Source organism: Ixodes scapularis, unplaced genomic scaffold (genome assembly GCF_016920785.2).
Source record: "Ixodes scapularis isolate PalLabHiFi unplaced genomic scaffold, ASM1692078v2 PGA_scaffold2__306_contigs__length_199485367, whole genome shotgun sequence".
NCBI lineage: Eukaryota > Metazoa > Arthropoda > Arachnida > Ixodida > Ixodidae > Ixodes > Ixodes scapularis.
Window position 1 is genome coordinate 121,166,014 of NW_024609857.1, and position 26,744 is coordinate 121,192,757.

The window sequence follows — 26,744 nt, forward strand, 5'->3', positions numbered from 1 at the left end:
TGGAGAAGCCCATGGAGGTATTCACCCGATGCGGGTTCCCGGAAGCGCTCCTAACAGATCGAGCAAGCTACTTCGCCGGGAAGGTATTCGTGGACGCTTGCGAAGCCCTGGGCATCAAGCACAAAACAAACCACACCCTACCACCCACAGGCGAACATCACGGAGCGATGTAACACACTCTAAGAAAAAATGGAGGAAAAAAGTAGCAACGGCGCGTCTTCCTCCCTTCTACTGACGCGCCCCCAAGCGGACACGAGAAAGGTGGAGGAACGAAACGTTTTCCTTCTTCTCCAGGCAGACGGGAGAAAGCTTTCGCCCTCCCGAATCATCTTCTTTCGGTTTCGTTTTTGGAGCAGGTCGCGCACGTTGTTTAATAAATAGCTGTTGAGTTGATTGAGCTTCAGCGGCAGCAAAGGCCGCCTGTAATTCCGACTTCTAGTCTAAACGTGCAGAACATTTCGGTTGCGTTAACCTTTTTATCACTAATTTTATCAAACGAGCAAACGAAGCCGATAGAAACAGCGAAGTTCCAGAGCAGTGCCAGCAGCACCACGTACACTGGGGGATGGCCGTTTCCGGGTTGCGGGACTCGCGCGGCACAGGACTACAGTCACACAGTAGCGAAACCACGCGGAACTGTGTCGACGTTTTCGACGTTATGGAAACCGCAGGAACTGCGTCCAAGACAGGCAGGTTTTGCTGCCGGCAGCCTGGGTGCCTTCCGTCCTGAGTTCGGTTCTGTTTTCCGATGCCGAGTGCAACCGGCGTTCAACGTGGTTCTGTATTTGTGCGTGTCAGCAACATAGCTGCAACATCGTGATGGCAGTGCTGTGGGTTGTGAACAGAAGACTGGAATTATCGCCGATGTGACCGTGTGTTCGCGTATCAGTAGTGTAACAACAAGATGAGATAGTAAACTGTCGGGCATTGATGCCGTTGGTCGGGCCGTGATCGGAGGGGGCTTGGTGGCGCAGGTTGACATTCCGCTTTACATTAAAAAGTTTAATACCACTTGAGGGATTACGTGCAATCGATCAACGTGCGGATAGTCATGTTGGAACGCTGGTCTGAACAGTAGAAGCTCCTATCGCTATCGTACAGTGGCCAACGTGACTGTCGGAATTGTCTTGTCCCCGAGAGCGATTGAGCTCTGGGGCAAGGACTGAACAGTGCGAAATCGTGACGGAAAGTACGTATATTTACAGTATGGAATTTCGGCATTAAAAAACAATAGTAGGTAAAATCGAAAAAAAAAGCTACCCTTTATTTTGCTGTTTAAATATACTACGGTTCCTTGAGAAACTGCCCTGCAAGTGGCGCGCTGGGATGAGCGCTAGAAGTTTTCGGGCTCGCCACGGCGTAGCTCCGTACACACCTGCCGCAAGTCGCGGCTTTGACTGCATACAAATTGATCGAAAAGCGATTTCTCAGCCCGTGAAGCATCACTTCCAGCTGAGTGAATATCCGCTCTACAGAGATTAATTCAAGACGACAATTGCAGCTTTGCGCGAACAGCACAAATAGAAAAACCAATAGAAATACAGGCTACGCCGTGCCTTGTGGGGAAACAAACTCATGGCTTCGAACCGCATTGGAGCGGCTTTATTTATTGACTTTCAAATAATTACGGCATGATCGAGCGTTTACTTTTTAATAAGAGATTAATCCCCTGAGCCATTCAAAGTACTCTCAGAGGTATGACATCGCTGGGAAAAAATCAGCATGCTGGGAATATTTTTTATTGCTTAGGGAGTCACCGAAAAGTTCCGCACGTTCAAAACGACCAGTATAAAAGACGGAAACGCAGAGCCCGCGTGTAGTGTTCGGGTTAGTGTGGTGTTCCGTTGTATTGATATTTGTGTGTGCCGCGTATGTGCTCAATGTATGTTCACCTGATGTTTGTAATAAGCGTAATGTCTGTATGGTAGAGGATCCCCAAGCGCAGTGGCCTGAGAAGCATAGAGGTAATACATACTAACTCTAGAGGAAAAGGTCCGCCATTTTCCCATACATTCTGGCTGCCGCAAGCGGCGGATCACGCAGGCAGACACTCGGGGTCCCAAACAGGGTTACATCATCAGAGCAGTTTCTTGAACTTCAACAATCCACGATTGTTGAAGTTGTTAAGTTGAACTTCAACAATCCACGATTTTTACCGGTGGAAAGATATTCGCGTTCCTTTCGAAGCTTTTTTTTTTTTTTTGCATAGCGCGCAGATGTACGGCCTCGCGTTAACGCTAAACTAAGCCATATACCCAGCTTCGCCGGTGGGGCGCGGGTGGGCGCGGTTGAGGAATATGAAACTGCGCAACCACCAGATTTCCGAGATTTCGACAGAAGGGAAGTTAATGCAGCGTAATGACTTTATTGCTTTTTATAAGGGTTAGAATAGCTCAGAATTTAGTTTACAACGTTAAATTATCACTGTTTATATTGCTGAGAGTTTTCACTCTTCGCGTTTACCATGGCAACGTTGCTTTCTTTCTCTCGTGTTCTTTCGCTCTCTTTTGCGATCGTTCACTCGGGACCCCGGGTGTCGGCGCACGGGATTTGCCACTCCTCCTCACCCACCTTTACCCCCCTGCTGAGAAGAGATAAATATTTCGGTAGAACACGAATTGGGCGGTACCTAGCGCCACCTAGCCTAGCTACTTGCAATTACTCTGCTTGACCCCGCCATCTGGTGGCTAGCGAGTTAACCTTCTTTCACGCTACGCGATAAACAGCTGCTTCGAGTTTGTTCTTTCGAGAGCGGCTTTTGGTTTCGCGGGTTGAGTTTTCCCTTCTCTGTGATGTGCGGTTGACGAAGGAATTGTGACTCGAGGAACACCAAAGGTAAGACGCAAAGTGCGCGAAGTAACTGGGTATCGGTTGTCTCCGTTTAACATCGCAGTGCTGTCGACGAGAAGACTGAGTAACTGCTTTCGAAACGCAAGTTTCTGTACTTGTGGGGGGAATCTGGCTTCGGAAATAAACACAGTTCGCGGAAAGCTCGTGTTACGCTTTTATTTGTTGCTCCTCTCGTCCCCGTACAAGAGACGTAGCGTCCTCGTCAAGCCTTATTGGGCTCGACTTGCTCGATTCGGGGCCGCCATATTGAGAGGCAGGCGACGGACGAACTTTGCTCCCCTGCTTCAGGGACGAAAGTTTCTCCCTTTCTAAAAGAACATAGGTTACAAGACCATTCCTCCCCTAAGGGAGGACTATCCATACATTTTTTTCTAAGAGTGCACTACGTCATCCGTGAAACCTCTACTACATGATTACCCTCCTGCCGTTACCCGCGCCCGGACAGCGAAGTTGAGGGTTAAGGCCAGTTCAGACAGTTGCGTTTGACTGCGTTCCAGTGCGGTACGGCATGCTTGCGGTCGACTGCAGAAGCGGGTCGCCTAGCAACCGACGACGCTTGGCGTTCCGCAACGCACCGCAGCAGAGTTGGGCCAGGCTGAACTTTCCAGTGCGGAGGGGCGTGCGGTGGGTTGCGGTGGACCAATCACAATTCGCGAAAAAAAGAACGCCGAAGCGCATGCGCGGCGCTGGCAACTACATCCGGTTCGTCCCGTTTTTCCGGTCGGGGACGTCTGCTGCGCCGGTGACGGTCGTGTGTTCGTAGTCGAGTCGAGATCAAGCATTCCCTGCAGAATGGAATCAAGAGGAGCCCTACAAAAGCCAGGGGAGCCCACGGTGAGCGACCAGGAGGCGCTCATCATGCACGTCGAATCGCACCCCTGGCTCTACGACACGAGCCGGTCAGACTACCGCGACAGTACTAAAAGAGACAACGCGTGGGCATATATCGCGCAACAAATGGGTAAGGTGCATTTGTTCGATATAGACGTCTGAAACCATAGCGTCCCGCCTTTTGCCTCATGCGTGCATGCACGCGACGGTATACGTTTGGCTAAATCCCCTCTTCAGGTTTGCCAGGCAATTGCAACTGCACGTGCTTTATCACACAAGCAAAGAAATAGCGGCGCCAAGACGCCCTGCTTGCAATCGCCTATACGTATCTTTAAACTAAACAAGCATCAAGGGGAACGTAAGTAAACGCGCTTCACGTGCTGGCGTCTGTATTCTTTTCTGAAGCAAAAATCAAACAAACAGCACTCTGCACATGCGTTCGCCTACGCCTTGTTTTAATTATTTACTTAGAATGTATTATATAGTGAATGCGACCGCGTGAACCGCGTACATTGCCGGCGTTGGCTTTCCTTTTATTGAACGAAAGGCCAACGTAATTAGCGCGAACAGAAACGTTACTTGATGCAGGCACCCAGCTTTTATTATGCATTGTTCTACTACAACCACGTGATGAGCACGCGTGAAAGTATTAGAGCCCGTAAAACCTCCAGGCTGCTACTACCTACCACAGGTGCATTAGATGTGCGCGCAAACATATGCTCAAGGCGCCACTGATAAGTCCCGCTTTTGAATAAAAAATTTGGCATGCAAATATTTTAGCAGCATGCATGTTGAAAACTGGGTTGTGTGTCTGTCGTGTGCAGTATACACGGAAAACTAATGCACCAATATCTATTGAGTACATCAGTACCTTGTTTTCTTGTTTTGTTTTCCGAATGACATCAGTGGGAGAGAGTAATTATTGCGCATTCTTTTTTGCCTCTAATGGTATCTTTTTGCAATCCATTGCTTTCATTTTGCTGGTGCCGCCCTGATGAGGTTCCTAATTTCAGGCGTCACAGAGGCGGAGTGCAAGCGCCGGTGGCGACTGATTCGCGACAGATACGCCAAGGAGTCCAAAGGGGCAAAAGGCAAAAGTGGTGCCGGCCGGGAAGACGTGACGCAGCCGACATGGGTGCTATACAAGTTCCTCCGATTGTTGGATGGGCAAATTCACCGCAGAAAGTAGGGACAAACATTGGCCCACACACTTCGAATCGTGAACATGTTTGCGATTGTAATGATTAATCTGGTGGTAGGTCCATGGTTCGTGCACCTGCGTCGAGGGCCACGGACACTGGCCGGACCAACGAGCCAGGTCCAGGTGAAGGCTCCACAGCACAAGGCAAGTTTCTATAAGTGATGGTACCTGTACAGAATCTGACGAGTTGAAAGCTCCATTATATTTCTCCGTTTTCAAAAGAACTATGCTCGGAGGTGCATTGCTTTCATTCTCAAATTTTTTGTGCCTCCCTCGATAAGCAGAGATCCTGATGGGGGTCTACAATAGAAAAGGAACCCCTGCTGCAGATGGCCAGCCTGGGACGCCTGAAGCAGGAACGGAAGACGTACTGTGGCATGAGATCATATATTTTATTTAACAATTCCCATTGATAAGCATTTTTGCATACATTCTAATTGAACCGCTTTACTCCTATTACTGTTGCCAAAAGCGATTTGGGTATGTTTCGTGTCAAGTTTAACCCCATAACCTTTTTTTTTTTTTTTTTTTTTTTTTGTGGGGAAGCTTTTTTTGCTTTTCAAATCAAATTTTTAGCCGCATTTGTTGGCAGAGTCGCAAACTAAGCCATAAGCGAGCTTGGGCCATCCACGACGGTCCAGTGGTGAACTTGGGAAGGGAGACGAGCTACACTCGTCTTGAATGGGCTGGGAATGGCTCCACGTCTACGAGTGAGGCTCATCCAAAACAGTTATGGGGTTAAAAGAAAAGTTGATTGGCATGTTTTACAATACATGTGCTTCGGAGATAGATTGCTAACAGGCTCCTGGACACCGAAGCTGGATTGCTGTCCTGACATGCTTCCATTGCTTCGGTCCAGTTGATAAATCAAACCCGTTTGCAAAAATTCCATAAAAGTTACTGTCCTACAGCATGCAGCGCTGTTTGGAGTGTCTGCTTCTATGTTCTATGCAAGCAATTTCCTCGACAGGATTGTGATGACCTCGAGCCCTCGGCTACATGTTCCTTGCTGGTGCACTTGGAGGAGAGGGGCGAGACACCGAATGTGGCGCAGCTGACCCCACCCCTGGAAGGCCCAGCAGCATCACACGAGGATCCTCTGCCTCAGGCAGGTCGTTCAAGTCAAGCCAATGGAGCAGCGCCTGCTGCTACGAAGAGGCCCGCGTCTCCTGAAGGGCCAAGACCACCGGCTCCCAAGCGGCGTGCCAGGTCTAGCGCCCAGCACATCCGGACGCGAGAGGAATCCGAGCTCCTGAGGGTACTCGGACAAACTTCGAGCGCAATGGCAAATTCATGCACAAGGCCGCATATGGACAGCAGTAATCCTGCCATCATGGCATTTGCACTGAGCATCAGCCATGAATTAGCATTGGTGCCTCAGCACCTGCAGGCTTCAGCAAAGTTTGAAATACATAAAATAATTTATAAATTTCAGCAACAAGGTCACTTTGACGAGTGTGAGCATTAGGTTGGCAACTGTATAGGTTCACAATTTCTTTCATTCGAGTCTTTTATGTTTGTTTGCAATTTCATATAGCATTTACTTTTGGCACAGTCATGGAAAAATACCTGCTGCCAAACTGTGGTTTCATTTCACCTTCATTCTATAACCTTTAGTTACATTCATACTTGACAATAGAAGCGTTAACTATTACTTTAAAGTTTTGGAAGAAAACAGCAGGAATGAGACTTCTAATAGGGTATGATGCGCACAGGCACAGAACAAGGTTTTCTGTTACAGTGTCATAAGACCACACTTTTTAATACAATAAAAAAGTGTGAAAGTAAACGGACACTAGCTCGGGTCTAAAATGGCCGCTCTGCTACCTATGAGAACTAAAGATGTTTGACTCGCGCAAATAGGACCCTTCTTTTTTATTTGGCATGCTTTTATCTGTTGAGATAGTTGGTCCTTGTGTCCGAGTAGCACACCAATATCATCCAAATGTGGTTAACAGCAACATCTACCTCTAACGGCAAATGTGGCTCTTAACGACACTGTTCAGACACAAGGACCAACTATCTCAATATATAAAATAAGCATACCAAACAAACGAGGTTCCCTTTCGCGTGACCTGAACATATTAATACCCCTGTCGGACGGCATTTTAAAGATCCTTTTCACTAGGCTCCTTTTTAAAATCGAAGAACCAGTGCACGCCGTAGAGCACGTGCGCACTCAACATCGTGAGCAGATTAGCCAATTTTATAAAGGAGCCTAGTGAAAAGGATCTTTAGAACGCCATCTGACACAGGGTGGACGTAAACACAGGCTGTGCCGTAAACACCTGGCCTCTGTTTACTTCCACCCTGTGTCATTTTATAAGAGAATATGGTCTGGACACTGCATTACAAAACTTTGTTCTTTGCCTATGCACATCCTTCCTGAGCAGAAGTGAAGGCTGTGTTGCTTTTATCACAAATGAAACCTTCAGTTAAACATTTCCCTGGTTTGTCCAGTCGCTACTTCGTTCATGTTTTAACCTGTTCTCACAATAACTTGTACCAACTGGATGCTCCCTCAGTATATGTTAGGCATATTTTAAATAAGAGGAACAGAAAAGACAAATTCATAAGTGCTTGTGAAAAAAAAATTTTTTTTTTTTTTTTTTTTTGTATGAGCGTTTGTTAAGTTACAACTTGTGTTCCAGAAGTCTTCTGCCGAGGTGCATAATATGTTGGCAGGTTTCAACACAGCTAAGGTGCGTGCAATATGACAAAGGCTTATTTTGAAAAAGCAAGACATCACTGATGTAAAAGTGAGCAATATGATAAGTGCAGGTTTTTGAATATGTTTGCAGTGTTCAACAGCAAAGTATTATTTAGAGTTGCATCATTTTACTGTGATAAATACTGTGACCTTGCATACTCCACATGTGCCTTTGAATAAATTACTTGTACTGTACTGCTCCAAAGGAATTGCAGGTTATCTCACTGCAAGTTTATTTCCTGCAATTTTACATGGCAAATATATACAGGCAAATCCAAAAGCATTTCACAAAGAAAACAAATTGCACAAAACAAGGGCTGAAACACACTCATATCTCTGTTGTGCCTTCCTTCCAAAGGTTTTGTGAATGCCGCCTCACAATTACACATTACAGTCCTAACAATCTACCTACCGTATTTACTCGCATAATGAACACGGTTGTTTTCCCGAAAAATTGACACATATTTGGGGGGCAGCGTTCCTTACACAGGGTAAAATTTTTGCATTTACACACTTCGTTCAAATGTTATTTTAGGTGCCAATATGACATGGCAGGATCCTGTGGCACGTCTTCACTGATGGAGGCACAACCATGGCTGGTCATGAGCGCACCACAGTAGCTGTACTCTTTAATTTGCAAACCTTTTTTAGCGCTTTTGGCACGCCTTTTGCCGAAGAGAAAGCGCCCTACGAAGCTCACTCAGCACGGAGAGCGACGCAACCGTTCTTAGGCCTATCCACTTTCACAATAACACTGTCCGAAAGTGGATAACAGACCATGGCGTTTTTGTTGACATCAGTGCATCAGATAGACGAAGCATGTCCGGGGCTGGGCAATTCCTCAACCCCAGCATCACTTGGTTTCACGGTTGATCACTTCTGCAACCACGCACTGCAGCCATTACAAGAGTGGCTTGGCTTTGCTTAACTTGGCGTGGCCTCTTGGCGGCAAAAGAAAATTGGCGGGCTTTGGTGGATAGCCGGCTAAGTCGGACGCAGTTCAAGACTTGTGGAGCCAAAAATTAAAAATGTGCTGATTACACGAGAAAAAAAAAGTCAAAATATTGATGCCTGTTGTGGAGTATGCGAGTAAATACGGTATAGTCGGTGACAGGTCAAGAACGAAGTGGAAGCTGCTCCCACCCCTTTCCACTTCAGCGGAGCGAACAGTGGAGAGGAGCTCACCTCTCGCGCGGTCGCTCTGCCGAAGTGGAAAGAGGTGGGAGGAGCTTCCACTTCGTTCTTGACCTGTCACTTACTATAGTCGGGCATCCTAGGCATTAGGTGCTGCCGGTGCCGCTCCCCTCAACACCATATTGTATTGCCATGGGACCTCGCCACGACGGCTGCAGAAGTACTTCATGTACTTCTCACGGACACTTTTGGCAACTGTTGCATGCGTGTTGGAGCTGACACGCCCCACATCCGAGAGAGCAGTGCCGTCAGCACTCTCAACCCGCCAGCGGCCGTTGGTGATCTGGCCCGGGTGACCTTCCTTGTCAGTGTCAACGTACCCAGTAGGGCAGTAGAGGCGCTCCCCCCGCTCACTCTCGTCCGATGCCCTGAGATAGTTGTGGAGGCTGACACATGCCCAGACAACGGCCTCCAAGGTCTTCGCGGACGCCTGGATTGGTTGTCTGAATATGCGCCAACGCGCCACAAGTATCCCAAAGGTATTCTCAATGACGCGCCTTGCTCGAGAGAGCCTGTAGTTAAACACTTTCTGTGGTAACTTCAGGCCCTTACGAGGAAAGGGGCGCATCAGATTTGTGAGCAGGGGAAACGCCTCGTTCCCCACAAACACAAATGGGAGCTTCGTCCTTGTGTCGGGCAGGTGCGCTGGCGGAGGCAGGCTTGCTGTGTCCGACAGGATCCGCTCGCCCATCTCGGAGTTGCGGAACACACCGCCATCGCTGTACCGCCCAGGCTGCCCGACGTCCACCAGGGTGAACTTGTAGCTCGCATCGCAGCAGGCCATCAGCACAATGCTGTGAAAGCCTTTGTAATTGAATGTGTCGGAGCCTGCACCTGGTAGAGCCTCAATTGCCACGTGCTTTCCATCCAGGGCCCCGACACAGTTCGGGAAGTTCCACTGAGTGCTGAAGCCTGCTGCGATGCGCTCCCACTGGGCAGTATTGGGTACCTAGAAAAACGGGAGTCCACAATAAATTAAATGGCATCAGCAGCTGATGATTAAGTTTTTAAAAGCTTCAAGTTGTGGAACTGTATGACTGCATATTTTTTGGAGCTTGGCTTTTCTGCTAGCTGTTGTTTAAACACTTGAAGAGCATAGGGCCGGCTATCTAGATCAAACAAGTGGGTTCCTCTGAAATTTTCATAGTCAACCATTTGTATAAAAGCTGCAGCACATGTTAAACATGCCCTCTGAATGTATCTGTAACCATGTTGCCACAATATTATTCTGGTGTGAATTGATGAAGAGCTCGCATCCCCATCAATGGTTGCTGCTCTCCTAACAAGGGTATGATGTAACCTAACTCGGGACTGGGGCATGAAAGAGAAAAAAACTTATACATGGAAGAGGGTGAATAAAAGGGAAGACAAAACTCGGCTAAATGAAGTGGTACTGAACTTGAGAAAAATTTAGACATTTATGTTTCTCTGTAATGCGAAATTGGAGCGCAGCTCTTAAGGTGTTCCGATTTGAATAGGTGTTTTTTTTTCTACCTGTAAATAATGCATAAGTACACACCACTTATTCAAAATAGGTAATTGCGTGCCCTCTATAACACCTCCGTACCCCTCTGCCCTCCTCCCCCTCTGTACCCTCCCCTCCTCCTCCATATCCTCTTCTTTCCTCTGCACCCTCCTCCTCCTCCCTCCCCTCCTCTGAATAATATAGAATAGTATATTTTTTCTTCCTCCTGCTCCGGTTATGCTGACGCCGACGGTGATAGCGACGCCACGAAATGCGGGAATGGGCGCCTAAGAACTGCGGTCTAAAAACACTTAAGTTGTCTTTCTTTTGCCCCAGGACCACGAATATCTAAATTATTTTTCAATCTAGAGGGTCTCACTATCTGCCTAATAAGCAGCTACGTGCCCAGCGAGAGCACCAATACATCTCAGTATCTTTATTCTGAAATACTTTTTTGAGCATCTCTGCCCAGCCCTGCTGGTGGGAACCGAGACGACAGTCGAGGCTATGGGGCTGTAACTTCAGGATCGTTGGGGACTTGACAAATGTGCGAGTCATAGCCCACTAAACTGTGGGACGAGGGACAGCCCATGGCTTCGACAGATTTCAAAATTATTTGCCGGCCCTTTCTTAAGGGTGAGGAGGATGTAGGACTCAAAAGTACATGACAGGTGACGGGTTCAGACTTTTGGCTTCTTTGGAATTTGACTGAAATAACAACTGTCCCCTATTGTGTACACAATGTGCATATAATTCGTAAAGTGAAATAAATAGTATTCTATTACAAAACCTCTCCCTAAAGCCACCTTCTTCGTGCACCACCTGCCAAGCTTCCACCTCAAGGAACAAGACAACAAGCAATATCAGTTGGACGAAGCAGTCCACCATGAGTGCCACCTCCCGAACAAAGCTGTGCCACAGCTCTGATCGCTTCGCATAAAATTTCTGTTCAACATTTGTGCGTTGCTGTGGAGTGTGTAAACGCCAGAGGAAAGTGAAATGTAGAGACATTCAAATATTTTCAAGCAAAATTCGCCTTTGAGAGGGTGATCAACACCCGACTGACGAAGTATATCGAAAGGCACTCACTCTTGGCAAACTCTCAGTTCGGCTTCCGGCCACACACGTCTACACAGGACATCAAACTCGACAACCAACCGATACCAAAGCCTAGCATGGTCCAGATCCTAGGGCAGAATATTCCCCAGGGCAAAGGTACCTAAGATGGTGGCTATTCGGAAGCTGGCTACCTCGACCGAACAAGTGGCTGGTATGCTGTGAAGAACATGCAACAGGAGGCACAAACTTAAGGAGAAAAAAACGACCCAGCTGGTGCAGCCTACCTTGCCCTCACAGTGACCGAACTGGGAGAGTTGAACGTCACGATTAAGAAGGCCTTCAAGCGGGCACTGGGAGAGCGAGAGCATACACACCGAGCGGCTCGTGGAGTTGGGTGTACACAACACTTTGGAGGAACTGAGAGACGCACAGATTGCAGCACAACTCAAACGGCCGGACGGGATGGAAAAGGCTGCTTGGGAAGCTGAACTTGGAAGCTCATGGGAGCCGGGCCCCTCCATCCAAGGACCTTCCTCGAGAAGTCGGAGCCAGGATCAAGATCAGTAGAATACCGAAAAACATGCATCCGGAGGGAGCCACAGACAGGAGAAGAGCAAGATCCGAGGCCCTGGGGCGCACGTGGGATTGCAGGAGCGGAACCGCATACATAGACGCGGCCCAGGGACACGACGGAATCGCAACGGCGGCCATGATGTCGTCGGACAGCGAGAAGACGATCAGTGCAGCGTCAGTGAAGAAGATCAAGTCTACAACCCCCATTGAGATGGTGGCCATAGCTCTGCCCGTCACTTGGAACCCGAAAGTGACTGTGCTTACAGACTCTCAGGCAGCGTGTCGAAACTTTGAGGCGGGCTCTGTCGGACCCGTAGCAGCAAGACTGGCTCGAAAGCACCCACCGGAGTCGGCACATGTCGTGTGGACACAGGGCTACATAAGACGCAGGGGGAACGAGGCGGCTCAGGCCACGGCCCAATGTTTACTTCCCAAACGGGCCTTCCCCTCCCGCTGCGACGATGCTGACGACGAAGCATCATACTCCGAACGACTAAATGCCACACGACTCGCCAGGTGGCGATTCCCTCTTCCATATAAGAATCTCTCGAAAGAAGAACACGTTATACGAAGACTGTAGACGAATTCACAACCAGCGCCAGACAGACTCAATGCGTGGTACCCGTCGTCCCTCCCGTCTCCCGCATGCACACACTGCGGGTGCGAACGAGCCGAGGCTCATCTCGTCGTGTCGGCCTGTCAGAAGATCCGAGGCCTAGTGCCATTCGCGAATCCGAAGACAGAACAATGGGAGGCCGTGTTACGCAGCAAGGACCTCAACCAACAGCTACTGCTGCAACGAGAGTGGCGATAGCGTCCAAGGCCGGTGGAGCCCCCGAATAGGGCAGCCACCCATCGTTTCCCTTTTTTCTATATTCTTATTCGATTCAATAAGGGAGGTTTTTAACAACAACAACCACACTCGTCTAAAACTTGAGTGTACAAATCGTCTCTTGGGAATGTTTACTGCACAACTAGGCTGGTGCACCATGGACGTAATGGGGCACAAAGAAAACAGATATTTTGGTGCTAGCACCGATCTATGCATGAGCATATAGAAAAGAAAAGGAAATATGCCAAGAGCATAATTATACTGTGATCCGTAAGATTTTGATGCCGCCATGCAAACAGCCAGCTTTTATGGAGGGACGCCATTGTAGTGACTCTCGTGTCATCTATCTGTCACATGACGGGTTATCCCTAACCTCTGGACCGGGCTTCTACGCTAAGGTCAAGGGTCCATTCAGCTCTCCCATTTCACATTGACGCAAGCATTTGATCGCAGCTGAATAGCGGTGGCTAGCCATGCCACGGGCCAGATGCCTTGAAGATGGGGGCCCCAGTGAAATTACGGAATGGTACAGTTGTCACAAAAACTGTGTGAAACAATCTTGACCTGTGCAGATTTCTTAAAAGGGCCTGTTCATAACATGACGAATCTGATGTTTATACTGTGTCGACCAATACTGCACAAGTGCGATAAAAGTGCTAACCCAATGCAGCTCTAACAAAATGAATTTGCAATTTACAGCATCCCTATTGATATTGTGTCGGCACGAAGCCAAGACACGGTGGGCAATTAAGCGGTGGCCAGCAGAACCTAACTACCTCTTCCTACACCTATAGAAAAAGTGGGTATATCCCGTCACATGATTGAGTAGTTAGAACGGTAACTGCTCTATGCGAGCTTTCCTTGTTGTTATCAAAACGGTAATGGCAAGCATCTCAGTCTCGGCTTTCGGGCCGATAACAGCCGTGGATGGAGCGGCGCCAACATTTCGTCAAGTACGCGTGGCGAGTTTCTTCAATCACAGTGACGGTGATTCCCTACTTCGTGAAAGTACGTCTATTCTGCTGACAAGTCGCCGTACGAACATTGGCCAATTGTTCGACCTCCCGTCATCGTCAACAGCCGCAACGACATCGCGACCATCATTTAGCGCGGCTATATACGCCTGGCATCACCTCGCTACTCGGAGTGAGCACGGGGGCACCGCCAGCATGCAAACAACTCATGGAACGCTCTTCTTGTTCGTACAGGTAATGGCAAGCATCTCAGTCTCGGCTTTCGGGCCGATAACAGCCGTGGATGGAGCGGCGCCAACATTTCGTCAAGTACGCGTGGCGAGTTTCTTCAATCACAGTGACGGTGATTCCCTACTTCGTGAAAGTACGTCTATTCTGCTGACAAGTCGCCGTACGAACATTGGCCAATTGTTCGACCTCCCGTCATCGTCAACAGCCGCAACGACATCGCGACCATCATTTAGCGCGGCTATATACGCCTGGCATCACCTCGCTACTCGGAGTGAGCACGGGGGCACCGCCAGCATGCAAACAACTCATGGAACGCTCTTCTTGTTCGTACAGGTAATGGCAAGCATCTCAGTCTCGGCTTTCGGGCCGATAACAGCCGTGGATGGAGCGGCGCCAACATTTCGTCAAGTACGCGTGGCGAGTTTCTTCAATCACAGTGACGGTGATTCCCTACTTCGTGAAAGTACGTCTATTCTGCTGACAAGTCGCCGTACGAACATTGGCCAATTGTTCGACCTCCCGTCATCGTCAACAGCCGCAACGACATCGCGACCATCATTTAGCGCGGCTATATACGCCTGGCATCACCTCGCTACTCGGAGTGAGCACGGGGGCACCGCCAGCATGCAAACAACTCATGGAACGCTCTTCTTGTTCGTACAGGTAATGGCAAGCATCTCAGTCTCGGCTTTCGGGCCGATAACAGCCGTGGATGGAGCGGCGCCAACATTTCGTCAAGTACGCGTGGCGAGTTTCTTCAATCACAGTGACGGTGATTCCCTACTTCGTGAAAGTACGTCTATTCTGCTGACAAGTCGCCGTACGAACATTGGCCAATTGCTCGACCTCCCGTCATCGTCAACAGCCGCAACGACATCGCGACCATCATTTAGCGCGGCTATATACGCCTGGCATCACCTCGCTACTCGGAGTGAGCACGGGGGCACCGCCAGCATGCAAACAACTCATGGAACGCTCTTCTTGTTCGTACAGGTAATGGCAAGCATCTCAGTCTCGGCTTTCGGGCCGATAACAGCCGTGGATGGAGCGGCGCCAACATTTCGTCAAGTACGCGTGGCGAGTTTCTTCAATCACAGTGACGGTGATTCCCTACTTCGTGAAAGTACGTCTATTCTGCTGACAAGTCGCCGTACGAACATTGGCCAATTGCTCGACCTCCCGTCATCGTCAACAGCCGCAACGACATCGCGACCATCATTTAGCGCGGCTATATACGCCTGGCATCACCTCGCTACTCGGAGTGAGCACGGGGGCACCGCCAGCATGCAAACAACTCATGGAACGCTCTTCTTGTTCGTACAGGTTGGTACAACCCCTTCACTACACGCAAAGCGATCTAGCGTCGTTTTTTTGCTGGTGTTCCCGTGCTCAAAAGTGCTGCTTGTTACCTTGTATGAGTGTGTTGACGTCATTAGTCTGCTTCTACTAACTTCCGGGGATGTGGAAACTAACCCAGGCCCAATGAGTGACAGCCAGCTAAAACTGTTTAACGAAATGCATGGAATGCTGGTCGATCTTAATACACGATCGGTACAAATTCAAGAATCCCAATCAGGAATCCTATCATCCATCAACGAAATTAAACAAAACCAGGAATCACTGCGTGCTACTGTAGCTGATATGAACTTGAGACTCGTCACAGTGGAATCCAATGCCTTAAATGTAGAGCAGCTTAAAGCCGCGGTAGTCGAGGTGAGAGGTGTTGCTAATAACGCACAAAAGGAAAACCGCGTCTTGCAGGCACGGCTTGACGAGGCGGAAGACCAATCTCGTCGAGATAACTTAATATTTTTTGGGGTTAGCGACACCGTATCTGAGACGTGGGCGCAGACTGAAGCACGAATTTTGAGTATTTTTCAAACATCACTCAATGTACAAATCACGGGTGACTCGATAGTTCGTGCTCATCGGCTAGGAAACTTTACACAAAACAAATGCCGACCAATCATTGTAAAGTTTGCGTCATTCAAACTAAGAGATCAAATACTACTCGCTAGAACTGGATTAAAAGCACTCCGTATCTCAGTCAGCGAGGATTTCTCGCTCGCCACACGTAATGCCAGAAAGCAGTTAATTGAATTTGGTAAAGCAAACGGAGGTGTATTTAAACTACGCTACAACAAACTGCATATTAATAACAAGTGTTACGCGATCGATCAAACAACTAAAGAAATTTATGAGCTAGGTCCTTCTCGACTGTCTGCAGCCCCCAACGCGCAGCCAACCGCCCCTCAATCACCGTCATCATTTGCTCGGAGTTCTAATCAGGCGCCCTCGCCGATATAGGATCTGTCGAGGGGTAGGGCATGCGTGTCACGGTCTTCGGATATTTCTGTTGTTTTCACCAACATAAGAAGTGTCCTGAAAAAACGCGACGAATTGTGTTCCATTGTAGATACCACCGATGCTGATGTCATTGTACTAACCGAAACGTGGCTTTCCGGGAAAATACAAAACTGTGAACTGTTCGATGGAAACAAAACGTTCAATGTTTACAGACATGATAGACAGGAAAGATGTGGCGGTGGAGTGTTAATTGCAATCGCTGATCATATCAAATCCTTTTCTGTGGACGTTATATGCGAGTTGGAAATAACGTGGGTTGGCCTGCTTGTTAACCATAAGAAGTGGATTATGGGAGTTTGTTATCGGCCACCCTCGTATTCGTTGCCATTTGTCGAAGCGTTACATAATACACTTAACACCATTATGGTGCGTTTTCCGGGTGCTCCAATTTTTCTTCTCGGCGACTTCAATTTCCCATCTATATCATGGTCAAACGACGTTCCTTGTGTAAATGTACATTCTGAGGAATGTATTTCGTTTATTAACCTATGTCTAGATTTTAGCCTTTCACAACTTGTTCTCCATCCCACCAGAGTTACCCAGTCGACAGCCAATGTATTAGACCTCATTTTGACCAATCATCCTGAGTATGCAACTCCCATAACATATCTGCCCGAGATTAGTGATCACAAAGTGCTGCATTTTTCTCTAAAAGCGTCGGCAACGAGACCCACTTTTCAGCCAAAACAAATTCGTGATTACGGAAAGGCCAACTTTGAGCAAATTAATAATGACCTTGCCATTTTCTTGAACCAGTATCTAACAACTTCTTCGGGGCGTTCTGTCGAAGATAACTGGAATATCATAAAGTTGAAATTTATCTCTCTTATCAACAAGCATGTCCCACTAAGAAATATATTCGAAAATACCCAGTCACCATGGTTTACGAAAGCCCTAAAACGGTTATCAAATAAAAAAAAAACGCTTATATCGTGCTGCGAAGTTTTCAACGTGTGGGCATCGCTGGGCTGCGTATCAGTTGTCTGCAGAAGTATATAAAAAGGCGATTGCAGATGCGAAAACAATTTTTTTTTCAAATACTCTCCCAAATATGTTAATAAATGACCCCAAAAGGTTTTGGAACACTGTCAGCAAGAAAGACACTTTTTCAATTTTACTCAAAACGTCAAGTAGTGATAGTGCCTCTAGTGATGACTGCGCTAATATACTAAATAATGTGTTTATTGAATCATTTTCCAATATTAGTAACATAAGCTACCCTTCAATTGTGTGTGCCGGTTATTTACCAATGGATGCTATTCTTGTTGACCCTATTGGTATAGTTAAGATTATAGATGGGCTGAAATTGTCTTCTTATTCAGGAGTGGACGGCATTAATTCAAAATTTCTTAAAAGCACCAAGTTATATTCTTCAATTATTCTTGCTAAATTATTCGAACAGTCACTCCAAGAGGGTGACCTACCCTCGGACTGGAAGGTGGGGAAGGTGGTCCCTATTCCAAAAGCTGGTGACAAACATTCTCCTCATAACTATCGTCCCATTTCGTTAACCAGCATCCCATGTAAACTTCTCGAGCACATCATATTTTCCCATCTTGTAAACTTCCTAGAAATGAATAATTTTTTCACCACAGCTCAGCACGGATTTCGTAAATCATTGTCATGTGAAACTCAGCTTCTATCTTTCACTCACGACATTCATTCTCTCATTGACCAAGGCTCCCAGGTGGACTGCATCTTCTTGGATTTTGCAAAAGCTTTTGATAAAGTGTGTCATAAACTATTACTATTGAAACTTGCTAAACTTAACATTGACCCTAACGTTCTTGCATGGATTCATTCTTTTCTTACTAATCGTTCGCAATTTGTAACAGTCAATAATGAAAACTCTCCACTTGCGTCAGTAAACTCTGGTGTTCCCCAGGGGTCTGTTCTAGGCCCCTTACTATTCTTAATTTATATTAACGACCTACCAGTTAATATGTCATCATCCGTCTGTCTCTATGCCGATGATTGCGTAATATACCGTGAAATCCGAAGTAACCAAGACACGCTCACACTTCAGTCTGATATTAACTCTGTGTCTCGTTGGTGTGAGTTGTGGCTAATGAAACTAAACACTAGTAAATGTAAACACATGAGAGTAACCCGTCAGTTTAGTGAGAGTCCTTCTTACTACCTTGATGGCAACTCCTTGGAACAAGTGTCGTCATACAAGTATCTTGGTGTTAACTTAACTTCTAACCTTTCATGGAAACCCCATATAGAATATGTCACTAATCGTACTAACTGCATGCTGGGTTATTTAAAACGGAATTTTTCTTTAGCACCTGTTTCACTTAAATTGGTCCTCTATAAAACATTAATAAGACCTAAGCTTGAGTATGCAGCATCCATCTGGGATCCCGATCATATTACCCTCATCACTGCTTTAGAATCCATTCAAAATAGATCAGCTCGTTTCATTCTATCGAACTATCACCGCACCGCCAGTGTCTCGTCAATGAAGAATAATTTATCTTTACCATCTCTTTCACTTCGCCGTAAAATTTCACGCTTATGCCTTTTTCATAAAATTTATTTTCATAATCCCCTATTACGCGACCATTTCATAACTCCCCCCTATTACATCTCGCCTCGTGTAGATCACCAGCACAAAGTTGGAGTCCCAAGCTCATTAACCAACACATTTCATTCATCTTTTCTACCACGCACAGCTCAAGAATGGAACCACCTTCCCGGTTTAATTGCTGCCATAACAGACTCTAATCTTTTTCGAAGTGCCATAAATAACCATTTTTGCGCTGATTTCTGACCTGTTTGTTCACTTTTTATTTGTTTTAGTATTGCTGAATTGTTATATTTTCCCTGCCTACGCTCTCCCCCTCTGTAATGCCTTCGGGCCCTGAGGGTACAATAAATAAATAAATAAATAAATACTCTGCTGCACTAACAATGTGCAGTGCAGCCAGAGTTAAGGTGCTCTTGCGCCACCCAGAAGGGTAAACACCACTCTGCACGGTGACTCTGCAGCGTGCAGATCTAAATTGACAGTTTCTGCTCACATGAGGAAGAGAGAGGCGAAGTTTATCCTCTTGATTAACTTACGAATGTTGTGGCTTTGGCGGCACAGCACGCTGGAGAGACAGAGTGCAGGATAGCGCTTGCCCGCCATAGCTAAGTGCTCCAGTGGCAGTGTGCACTTACATTGTATGTCGCTTTGCTGTGAACCTGCATTTTACTTCTTTTTTTTTGGCTTTTGCCGAGCATCTACATTTTACGTCACATTGTGGCTAGTGAAGATGGCGGACGTGTTCAGTTTTCAAACTGGAACAATCTGATGTGACGAGATGTTTCATAAAGTAAACTGAATAAAAGATTGTTGCACAAAAGTATGCGTGGTTTCCAGCAGAGCTTTTGACATTGAGGGCAAGGCAGGTGGGGAAACTGTTGGTTAAAAATGTTATACAGTGGCATACATTTTGTTTGTTCACTCAAAACCACAAAAGGATTTAGAAAATAGAAATATCTTTTGGCAGCAAAGTTTTTCTACCTTAAAAGAGGTGAAAATGGGGTACCTACAGGGCGATAGAGGGGTTCCAATACTGCACGCAGGGCCTCGCAGGTCTCTTGGATGATCTCACTTGCGGTAGACCGCCCTATCCGAAAGGTCATCGCACAGATGGCCTGGGATGCTCCATGAGCAAGGTACCTGAAATGTTAACAAGCAACTGTAGCCTAGACAAATGCAAAATGACTGGTTGCAACTGCAGAGAGAGTGGTTATATTATAAGCATTATACTACATGTCGCAAGTTGTATGTGATGCGGGCAGAGGCATGTGCATATGGCTTCCGAAAGCACCTAGTATGATCACTCGCTCAAAACTTCCTAACAAATTAACTAAAGTGACGTGAGGCTCCCAGGCATCAAACCTAGGGCCCTTTGCGTAACAGCCAAGTGCATGAGCCACTCGGCCACGCATGCGGCAATATTTAGGTCTCTCTGTTTACTGTACCCCTTTTGAAAGCAATGTCTGCTGTGCTTTCAAACACCATTGTTTCGTTTCATGTTCGCTAAACTGAACCATCGTGAACAAATCCACTAATATTATCTATTAATTCATTAGTCCTTAACAACAGCTGAAATTAAGAAATCAGGATTTTATTCTTCCCTCGGCCAAAGGTGAGGGGACGTTGATTGCACCAATTGAACGAATAGGTATGGGCCTATTTTTGAAATAGTGCTCACGTCTTGTGTGACAGAACTCGTTAGTGGAGCAGTAGCTATGACATACCTGATTGTCAGGGCCAACCTTTCAGCTGGTGGTATGGGCTCCCTCCAGAAGGTTGTCTCCTTCTGTAGGCTGGGGCCGACCAGCGAGAGGAGGTGGTCGAATCTGCAGACCAAGAGGTTTTAGTGCTATTGCAATAACCATGAATGCCTCGAGACCTATAAACCAGGGCATTTCATAATTGTTGCAAACAAAGATAGGAGGCTCTGCTGTCTTATTTTGGTAAGATGGCGACCCAACAGTTGCTGTGCATTAAAAAGAGAAAGAAAAGTGTCAATTTAAGTGGATGTACACAGCATGAACACGACATCCGTCCTTTTCTGCAATTTTCTGAGACGACACATTCAGGAGCCACAACTTCAAATCCTTTGAATAGTGCTCAGAGTAAGCGCGGTCTGCCACATTAATTGGATGATCAATTTTTAAAAATATATTGGATGATACAATTTAATTGGATGATACAATTTTTTAAAAATATATAAAATACAGATTGCTTGTTTGTGCTATTCGCACTATGGTGCAGGCACACAATGCACAGTGTAAATAACCTCACAATTGTTATCTTTCATTACTCTTACTAGATACTGTGATCGAATTATGCACTTTGTAGAAAGTAATGCGATTCCTCGAGCAGGACTAGGCAGAGAAAAATCGAGGTTTGCAGGCGCGCTAAACTAAAAGTTTGGTTCTCTGAACTGGTGAAAGTGTGTTAAGTAACATTAGAATGTAAATAATGTCTGGAGACTGCACTCCCAGTTATAACCTTCAAACATTCTCAATAGGTCTGCCTAACACTTACTGCTTTTTAAAGATAAAAACCTTGTGCCGTCATCCCAAATTCAACATTTCGCAACTACATCAATGACATGCACTTCTATTGCATAAATAATTTCGTGTTATAGATACGCTCGTGCACTAGTCAGACGGAATTCCTCATTTGATTCATACATGAACACTGCTGAGGTGTTCTGAAACGTAACGCCGTCACTGAGTAACGCCGTCACTGAAGTCAAACCGCCGAGTAATTGCCGATGACCTAAAACAGAAGTGCGCGTGATTGCAGGGAAGTCAAAACAAAACTCAGTAATGCTATGCGACCAGCAAATCATTTTTGACACCTCTTGCAATTTGCAAGGCAGCTAGTAATCCAGCTGTATTTCTAGCGGTAGCCACAAGGATAGTGCCAAACCCTACAAAATCGGGTGACACCGTGGCAGCAGAAAATTAGCGATGCAAATTCGGCACCTCCATGCACCGCAGAACCCTACATGAAAAACTGGGACAAATCCTTCTTACCAAAGTTTCTTCTACATACTCACCTCTGCCTCGTCATTCTGAAGTACAGAAAAAAGTCTTGCCCGTTGTCCAAACGCATGTCGCGAACTAAATGATGGTATTCACCGAAAGTTTCGCGGGAGCGGAGGAGTGATCGAACCCACTCGCGGCCGGGGTGGCGCCGTCGCTGGAGCAAGATCATGGCTGTGGTAGCCCGCACAACCAGGGGCCAGTTCGTCTCACTGCCGGCCTGCGCAATGTAGCCCCGCACGCAGTCCAGGAAGAGATTCCTGAGGTTTTCTGTTTGTTGGAACCTCGACAACCCGGGGGGACACGGAAAAGTCGCGACGCTACCGCTGGACGCCGCCATGTTCGTTGTGATCATAGTTGCTTGACTTCATTCGCTCTGCAAGTCGCGGTTTCGATTGGTGCGCCGCAAGAGCCGATAGCAAGCTCCTATTGGTTCTTGACTGCGGCGGACGGCGCTTCGACGCAACTGTGTGTACAAGCTCTCCGCAAGCGTACTCCGCATCGGTCCGCAGTCGCGCTTCCGTAGCCGAACGCACCGCAGTCAAACGCAAGTGTCTGAACTGGCCTTTAGAAAAGCTTCCGGTGCGTTGGTCCGGCGACTGTGCACCGTCTTCCACACGTTCAGCTTAGGGAGAGAAAGAAAAAGAGTGGGGAAGGAAAATAGCACCTCCTTCAAGGCCAAAAGGGGGCGCCCTCGCAAAGGCTTAACTTCAGGGGCAACTCAACAATGAACAAAACGAAAGGATTTGCCACTTTTATCCTCTTGAAAGTTCGAACCAAAGTTAATAGTGCAGTGGACGCTATCCGTGGCCTTGGCCTTCAGGCAGGTGCTGTGCTCTGCCTTATCTCTAGCTTGGAGACTGTAGTCACATGATCCTACCCTGGGACCCGATTGGCCTAAAACAAGCATAGTGTCCCCTCTACTGTCAACACCGAGTGAACAGAACCAACTCCATACTTCCTAAGAAATTGCCCAACCCAAAAAGTGACCCCCAAGGGGGAATCCAAGCACAAGCTGATCGGGGCGCGTGGCTAGCGTGGAGGTGCACCGATACACCTAGAGGTTTTTAAGGGAGAGGAGGACGCGCATTGTCGGTATACAAGTAGACTGGCTAGGTAACGGAGGGTGCATCTTTCAGGAAAGGGTGCATGTGCGCCTGATGCACCCGACTACACCCTTTCTTTCTTAAAGTGCTGCCTCAGTAGGCGTCTGGTGCTTCAGCTGCAGATGAGAAATTTAGCCAGTGCGGTAAAACCGCTAGCCTGGGGTGTTTAACGCGCACCACGCAGTAGCGATACACGACCACACGCCGGTACGATGCTCATACAGATCAAAACGGACAGAAGTGGAGATTGAACCCAGGATGCTGGGTTCCGCAGCGCGAGCTTTTGCACCACGTGCTCCGAGCTGCTGTGCGCTAGTCCACTTGGCCACCGATTCCCCCAATGGGAGGCACCACAACATCTCCTATTTGTATGTCGCACGGCAACCAATTCAACGAGTAGCTTGGCACGCGGCTTACGAAGCACAGATGCGACGGTGAGACGCGTTTGATCGATGCTTGCAGACTGTTTTTTGTCTTTTGTATTGGCTGGCGGCCATAGCTGTGTGCGCGACTGCTGAGCACGTGCTGATGGCAAGTTTACACAGTTCTTTTGTAACGTGCTGTCCGCACCCTCAAGACTGCCGGTTTTAGCAGCCTATTAATGGGGGCTCGTTCTGAGCATGCGCTCTGAAGAGTACCCACAAATATGGCGCCCAGTGAATACTCCCTATAGGGGCGCCTTATCGAGCTTTTGTCTACACAACCCGGTGTTTACTAACACACACAAAAAAACAAAGAAATTGAACCTCGCCTAGCATGGTCTGGGCACGAGCTTTTCGCTCCTACCAGTGCTTTGGTCGCACGAGGAGCGACCTTCGAATCGGCATCTTCGATTTTTCAGATCGAAAACAAACAACAAAATTCGGTTTGTTGCCCACACAGCTGAAGCATCCCGCTAGAGGCGTGACTGTTCGATCTCCTCCCCAATAAGCAGTCTGACATTGGCCTAACTTGGGCATGATATGATAGCTAGCTTACAAAAGTAAGGTGTGAGTGCCTGGAGTTGACCTGGTTTGCTAAACATGCTACTGAAAGTTTTCAGCTGAACGTAGAATAAACGAAGAGAGGAAGAACAAAAACACAGACACACACTTGTACACGTTATTGAAAAATAGTAAAGAATTACATTTACATTTACTCAAGACTAAATTGTAATTTATTACCATTACAATTACCTTTTCATAAAAGTAAGTGACCGTTATCCAAAAAAGTAATCCGTTAATTTCATGGCGTTACTTTCAACATTATTGTGTTCAATTAAGTAACAAAAGGAAGAGGGTTATTCAAGCTCTTATTGTTGCAACCTGTTTCATTTAATGACCTTGAGTATTTTGAGCAACAGCTGACTCTCGAAAGTCTGGTCAGACATTTTTCGTTATTTCTTACTCAATATGTCGACTGTTACGCTGAACACCCTTTGAGCTGAGCCACAGGATGGGAGTGGCATATTGTGCCTCACGATTGCTTCATGCTCTGCATTGAGCTTCAGCGAAGCAATGGAAGTACCGTTTACCTCGAAGATAGAGCAAAGCTTCCTCGTTGCAGCCGTTGCCTGATATCCGAGAGTTTTAGTAGATCGTTCAGATACCGCCGATGCCCCCGATAACGATATAATGAATGCGCAAAGGCGGCGGTGGAGTATCGGGTATCGTTAGCGGAGTCGAACCGATCTACTAAAATTCTTAATTATCAAAATCGCGAAGCTGTAGAAGTCATCATACATCTAGCCAAAACTACAATAACAATTGATTCATGTCCATCTTACTATACCGGCATATGTTGCCAGACAATAGCAAAACATAGTTGTAGCAGTAAGGTGATAATTAAATAATAAATAAGATTTGGCTCGATATTCTTCTTTCTTTGGTTCTGAACAGGTCGGGCCTCGGTTGAGACGTTGGTGAATAAACAAAAGTTTCCAGTATATACATATAAGTAATCGAAAAAAAGGACACTCATAACAATTATTTAGAACGTCGGTTAAAACAAGGAAATGTAAACGCACGTTTGCTCTGTGTACCCTTCTTGGTGCCGTGCAAAAACGCACGGAGCACGGACCGACTGCAGTTTATTCCTGTGTTCTCCAGATAGACGTCCGCTGATGCCACGGGTAGCAAAGGACAGAGTACTAAGTAAGCCGCGCTATGGCCCCATTCACGAGTTTCACCCTCTCCTCAAGCGCTGAGTCTCAAGCCCACGTCAGCCACCCATTATGTTTTCTTTCTAAAAATATCTGCTTGAGATATGATGCGTCCTGCTGGGGTAAAAACAGAAAGAAAAAGAAAGGAAGACTATTACCATTTTCGAAGTGCTCGAAAAAAGCTGACTCACAAAAAGGGTGACTGAGAAATAGATAACCTGGCTGGAATTCACAAATAAAGTGGACCAACCCTAGGAGTTGGACTACAAAAAATAAGTAGCTTATAAAACAAGGACATTAAGATGAAAGAATCAGAAAATATACATTGTGTTCTCTAAGAGAAGGTGAATGTGCAGTAACACCTTCAAATATCATCACATCTCTTTTAGTGGATTTTAGGGTAGAGGGAGCGTTGGGGGGGGGGGGGGTCTCGTGTTGTGTCATTATGAACATGGTCGTAGTCACTATAACCAAGAAGGATATTGTTAATTCTGGTATGGGCGCTTAAAGCGCGATCCAAACCAACGCTTCTTTTTGCGGCTGTAGGTCGTGCGGCTGCGGATGTGACGTATTTCGTGGCGTTTTTGCTGTTTCCGGGCGCGCTTTCTGAGTCAGAACCGTGCGCTTTGGTTTGGACGGGCGAAACTTCGGCACGAGCGCACAAGCAAAGTGCAACTGCGACAGACTGGCCGGCCAGACGGCGAGAGAGAGAGAGAGATCGCGTTGTCATGTTGGAAGAGAATAAAAGGGGGGGGGGGGGGGGAAGAGGGGGCAGCCAGACGGCGAGAAAGGCGGAGCCGGAACTAGCTTGCCCTCCACCGATTGGCCGGGACACAGGAGCGCCCTATACGTCACCGCGCGTTTTTGTGCGCGTTGAGAAAGAAGTTGAAATCAACCAACTTTTTTATGCGCGCCCGGAAGGAGCGAAGAAGCGGCGCGACGTCACGAAAATACGTCACATCCGCAGCCGCACGACCTACAGGCGCAAAAAGAAGCGTTGGTTTGGATCGCGCTTTACACCTTGAGCTTCTCGAAGAGGCACACAATCACTTGGTGTTTCTTCTCCCCGTCTTCGATCGCAAAGAAAAAACAAAGGAACTAAAAAAAGCGGATAAAAGTTGCCTCCCTCATCCCTCTTTTTTTTTGCAGAAATGCCTATTTTGAGTTTTTTACATTGTTGTTAGGGTCTAAAAAATAGGTTCGGGGTCTTCGCGTCGCAAAAAAGGCTTTACGGAACTGAAGAGTGCCAAGCCTCCTTTTGCGCTGGTCAATTCGCGTGACAGTGCTATTGCGCTCAACTTTACCAAAATAAAGACATCCCTTTCTTTAGAAAGAGGGGGAAAGGGAGGGTCGGTCCTAAAAAAAAAATAAAATGTAACGGATTACAAGGAATTCGTTACGTAAAAAATGTAAGGGAATTACTTTAAAATTACTCTAGAAAATATGTAATTATTCCGTTACTAAATTACTGATAAATGTAAGGGATTACAAGTAATTTCGTTACTTGTAACGGATTACGTACAACTCTGCAGTGCACAGCCACACTGCTTTTTAGATTCAGTTTCAAAAGTATTCGCAATTGTTAAGCTCCAACAAGTATTTCTCATATTTGAGAATGCATGTATGCCAGTATCACTCTACATAAAGTAAGA

At 46.8% G+C, this 26,744-nt stretch overlaps 1 protein-coding gene across 1 annotated transcript; it reads right to left on the minus strand.

Moving 5' to 3' along the window:
* Nucleotides 1–8,865: 8,865 nt before the first annotated feature.
* LOC120844082 (protein ALP1-like) lies at nucleotides 8,866–22,398 on the minus strand. The gene is made up of 4 exons (XM_040215687.2): nucleotides 21,861–22,398; nucleotides 20,545–20,646; nucleotides 19,831–19,960; nucleotides 8,866–9,735 (listed from the first exon to the last, which is right to left on the minus strand). Exons 1-4 carry the CDS (start codon nucleotides 22,199–22,201, stop codon nucleotides 8,866–8,868), a joined length of 1,443 nt encoding a protein of 480 aa, XP_040071621.2. The 5' UTR covers nucleotides 22,202–22,398.
* Between the last annotated feature and the right edge of the window lie 4,346 nt (nucleotides 22,399–26,744).

Bases quoted from the DNA above. Each gene is read 5' to 3' on its own strand.
- LOC120844082 (XM_040215687.2), bottom strand. From the start codon at position 22,201: ATGATCACAACGAACATGGCGGCGTCCAGCGGTAGCGTCGCGACTTTT. The intron at 19,961-20,544 runs GTATGTCATAGC...TTAACATTTCAG, and splicing joins AGGTTGGCCCTGACAATCAG to GTACCTTGCTCATGGAGCAT. The intron at 9,736-19,830 runs GTAGGTACCCCA...CCGTTTTTCTAG, and splicing joins TGGAACCCCTCTATCGCCCT to GTACCCAATACTGCCCAGTG.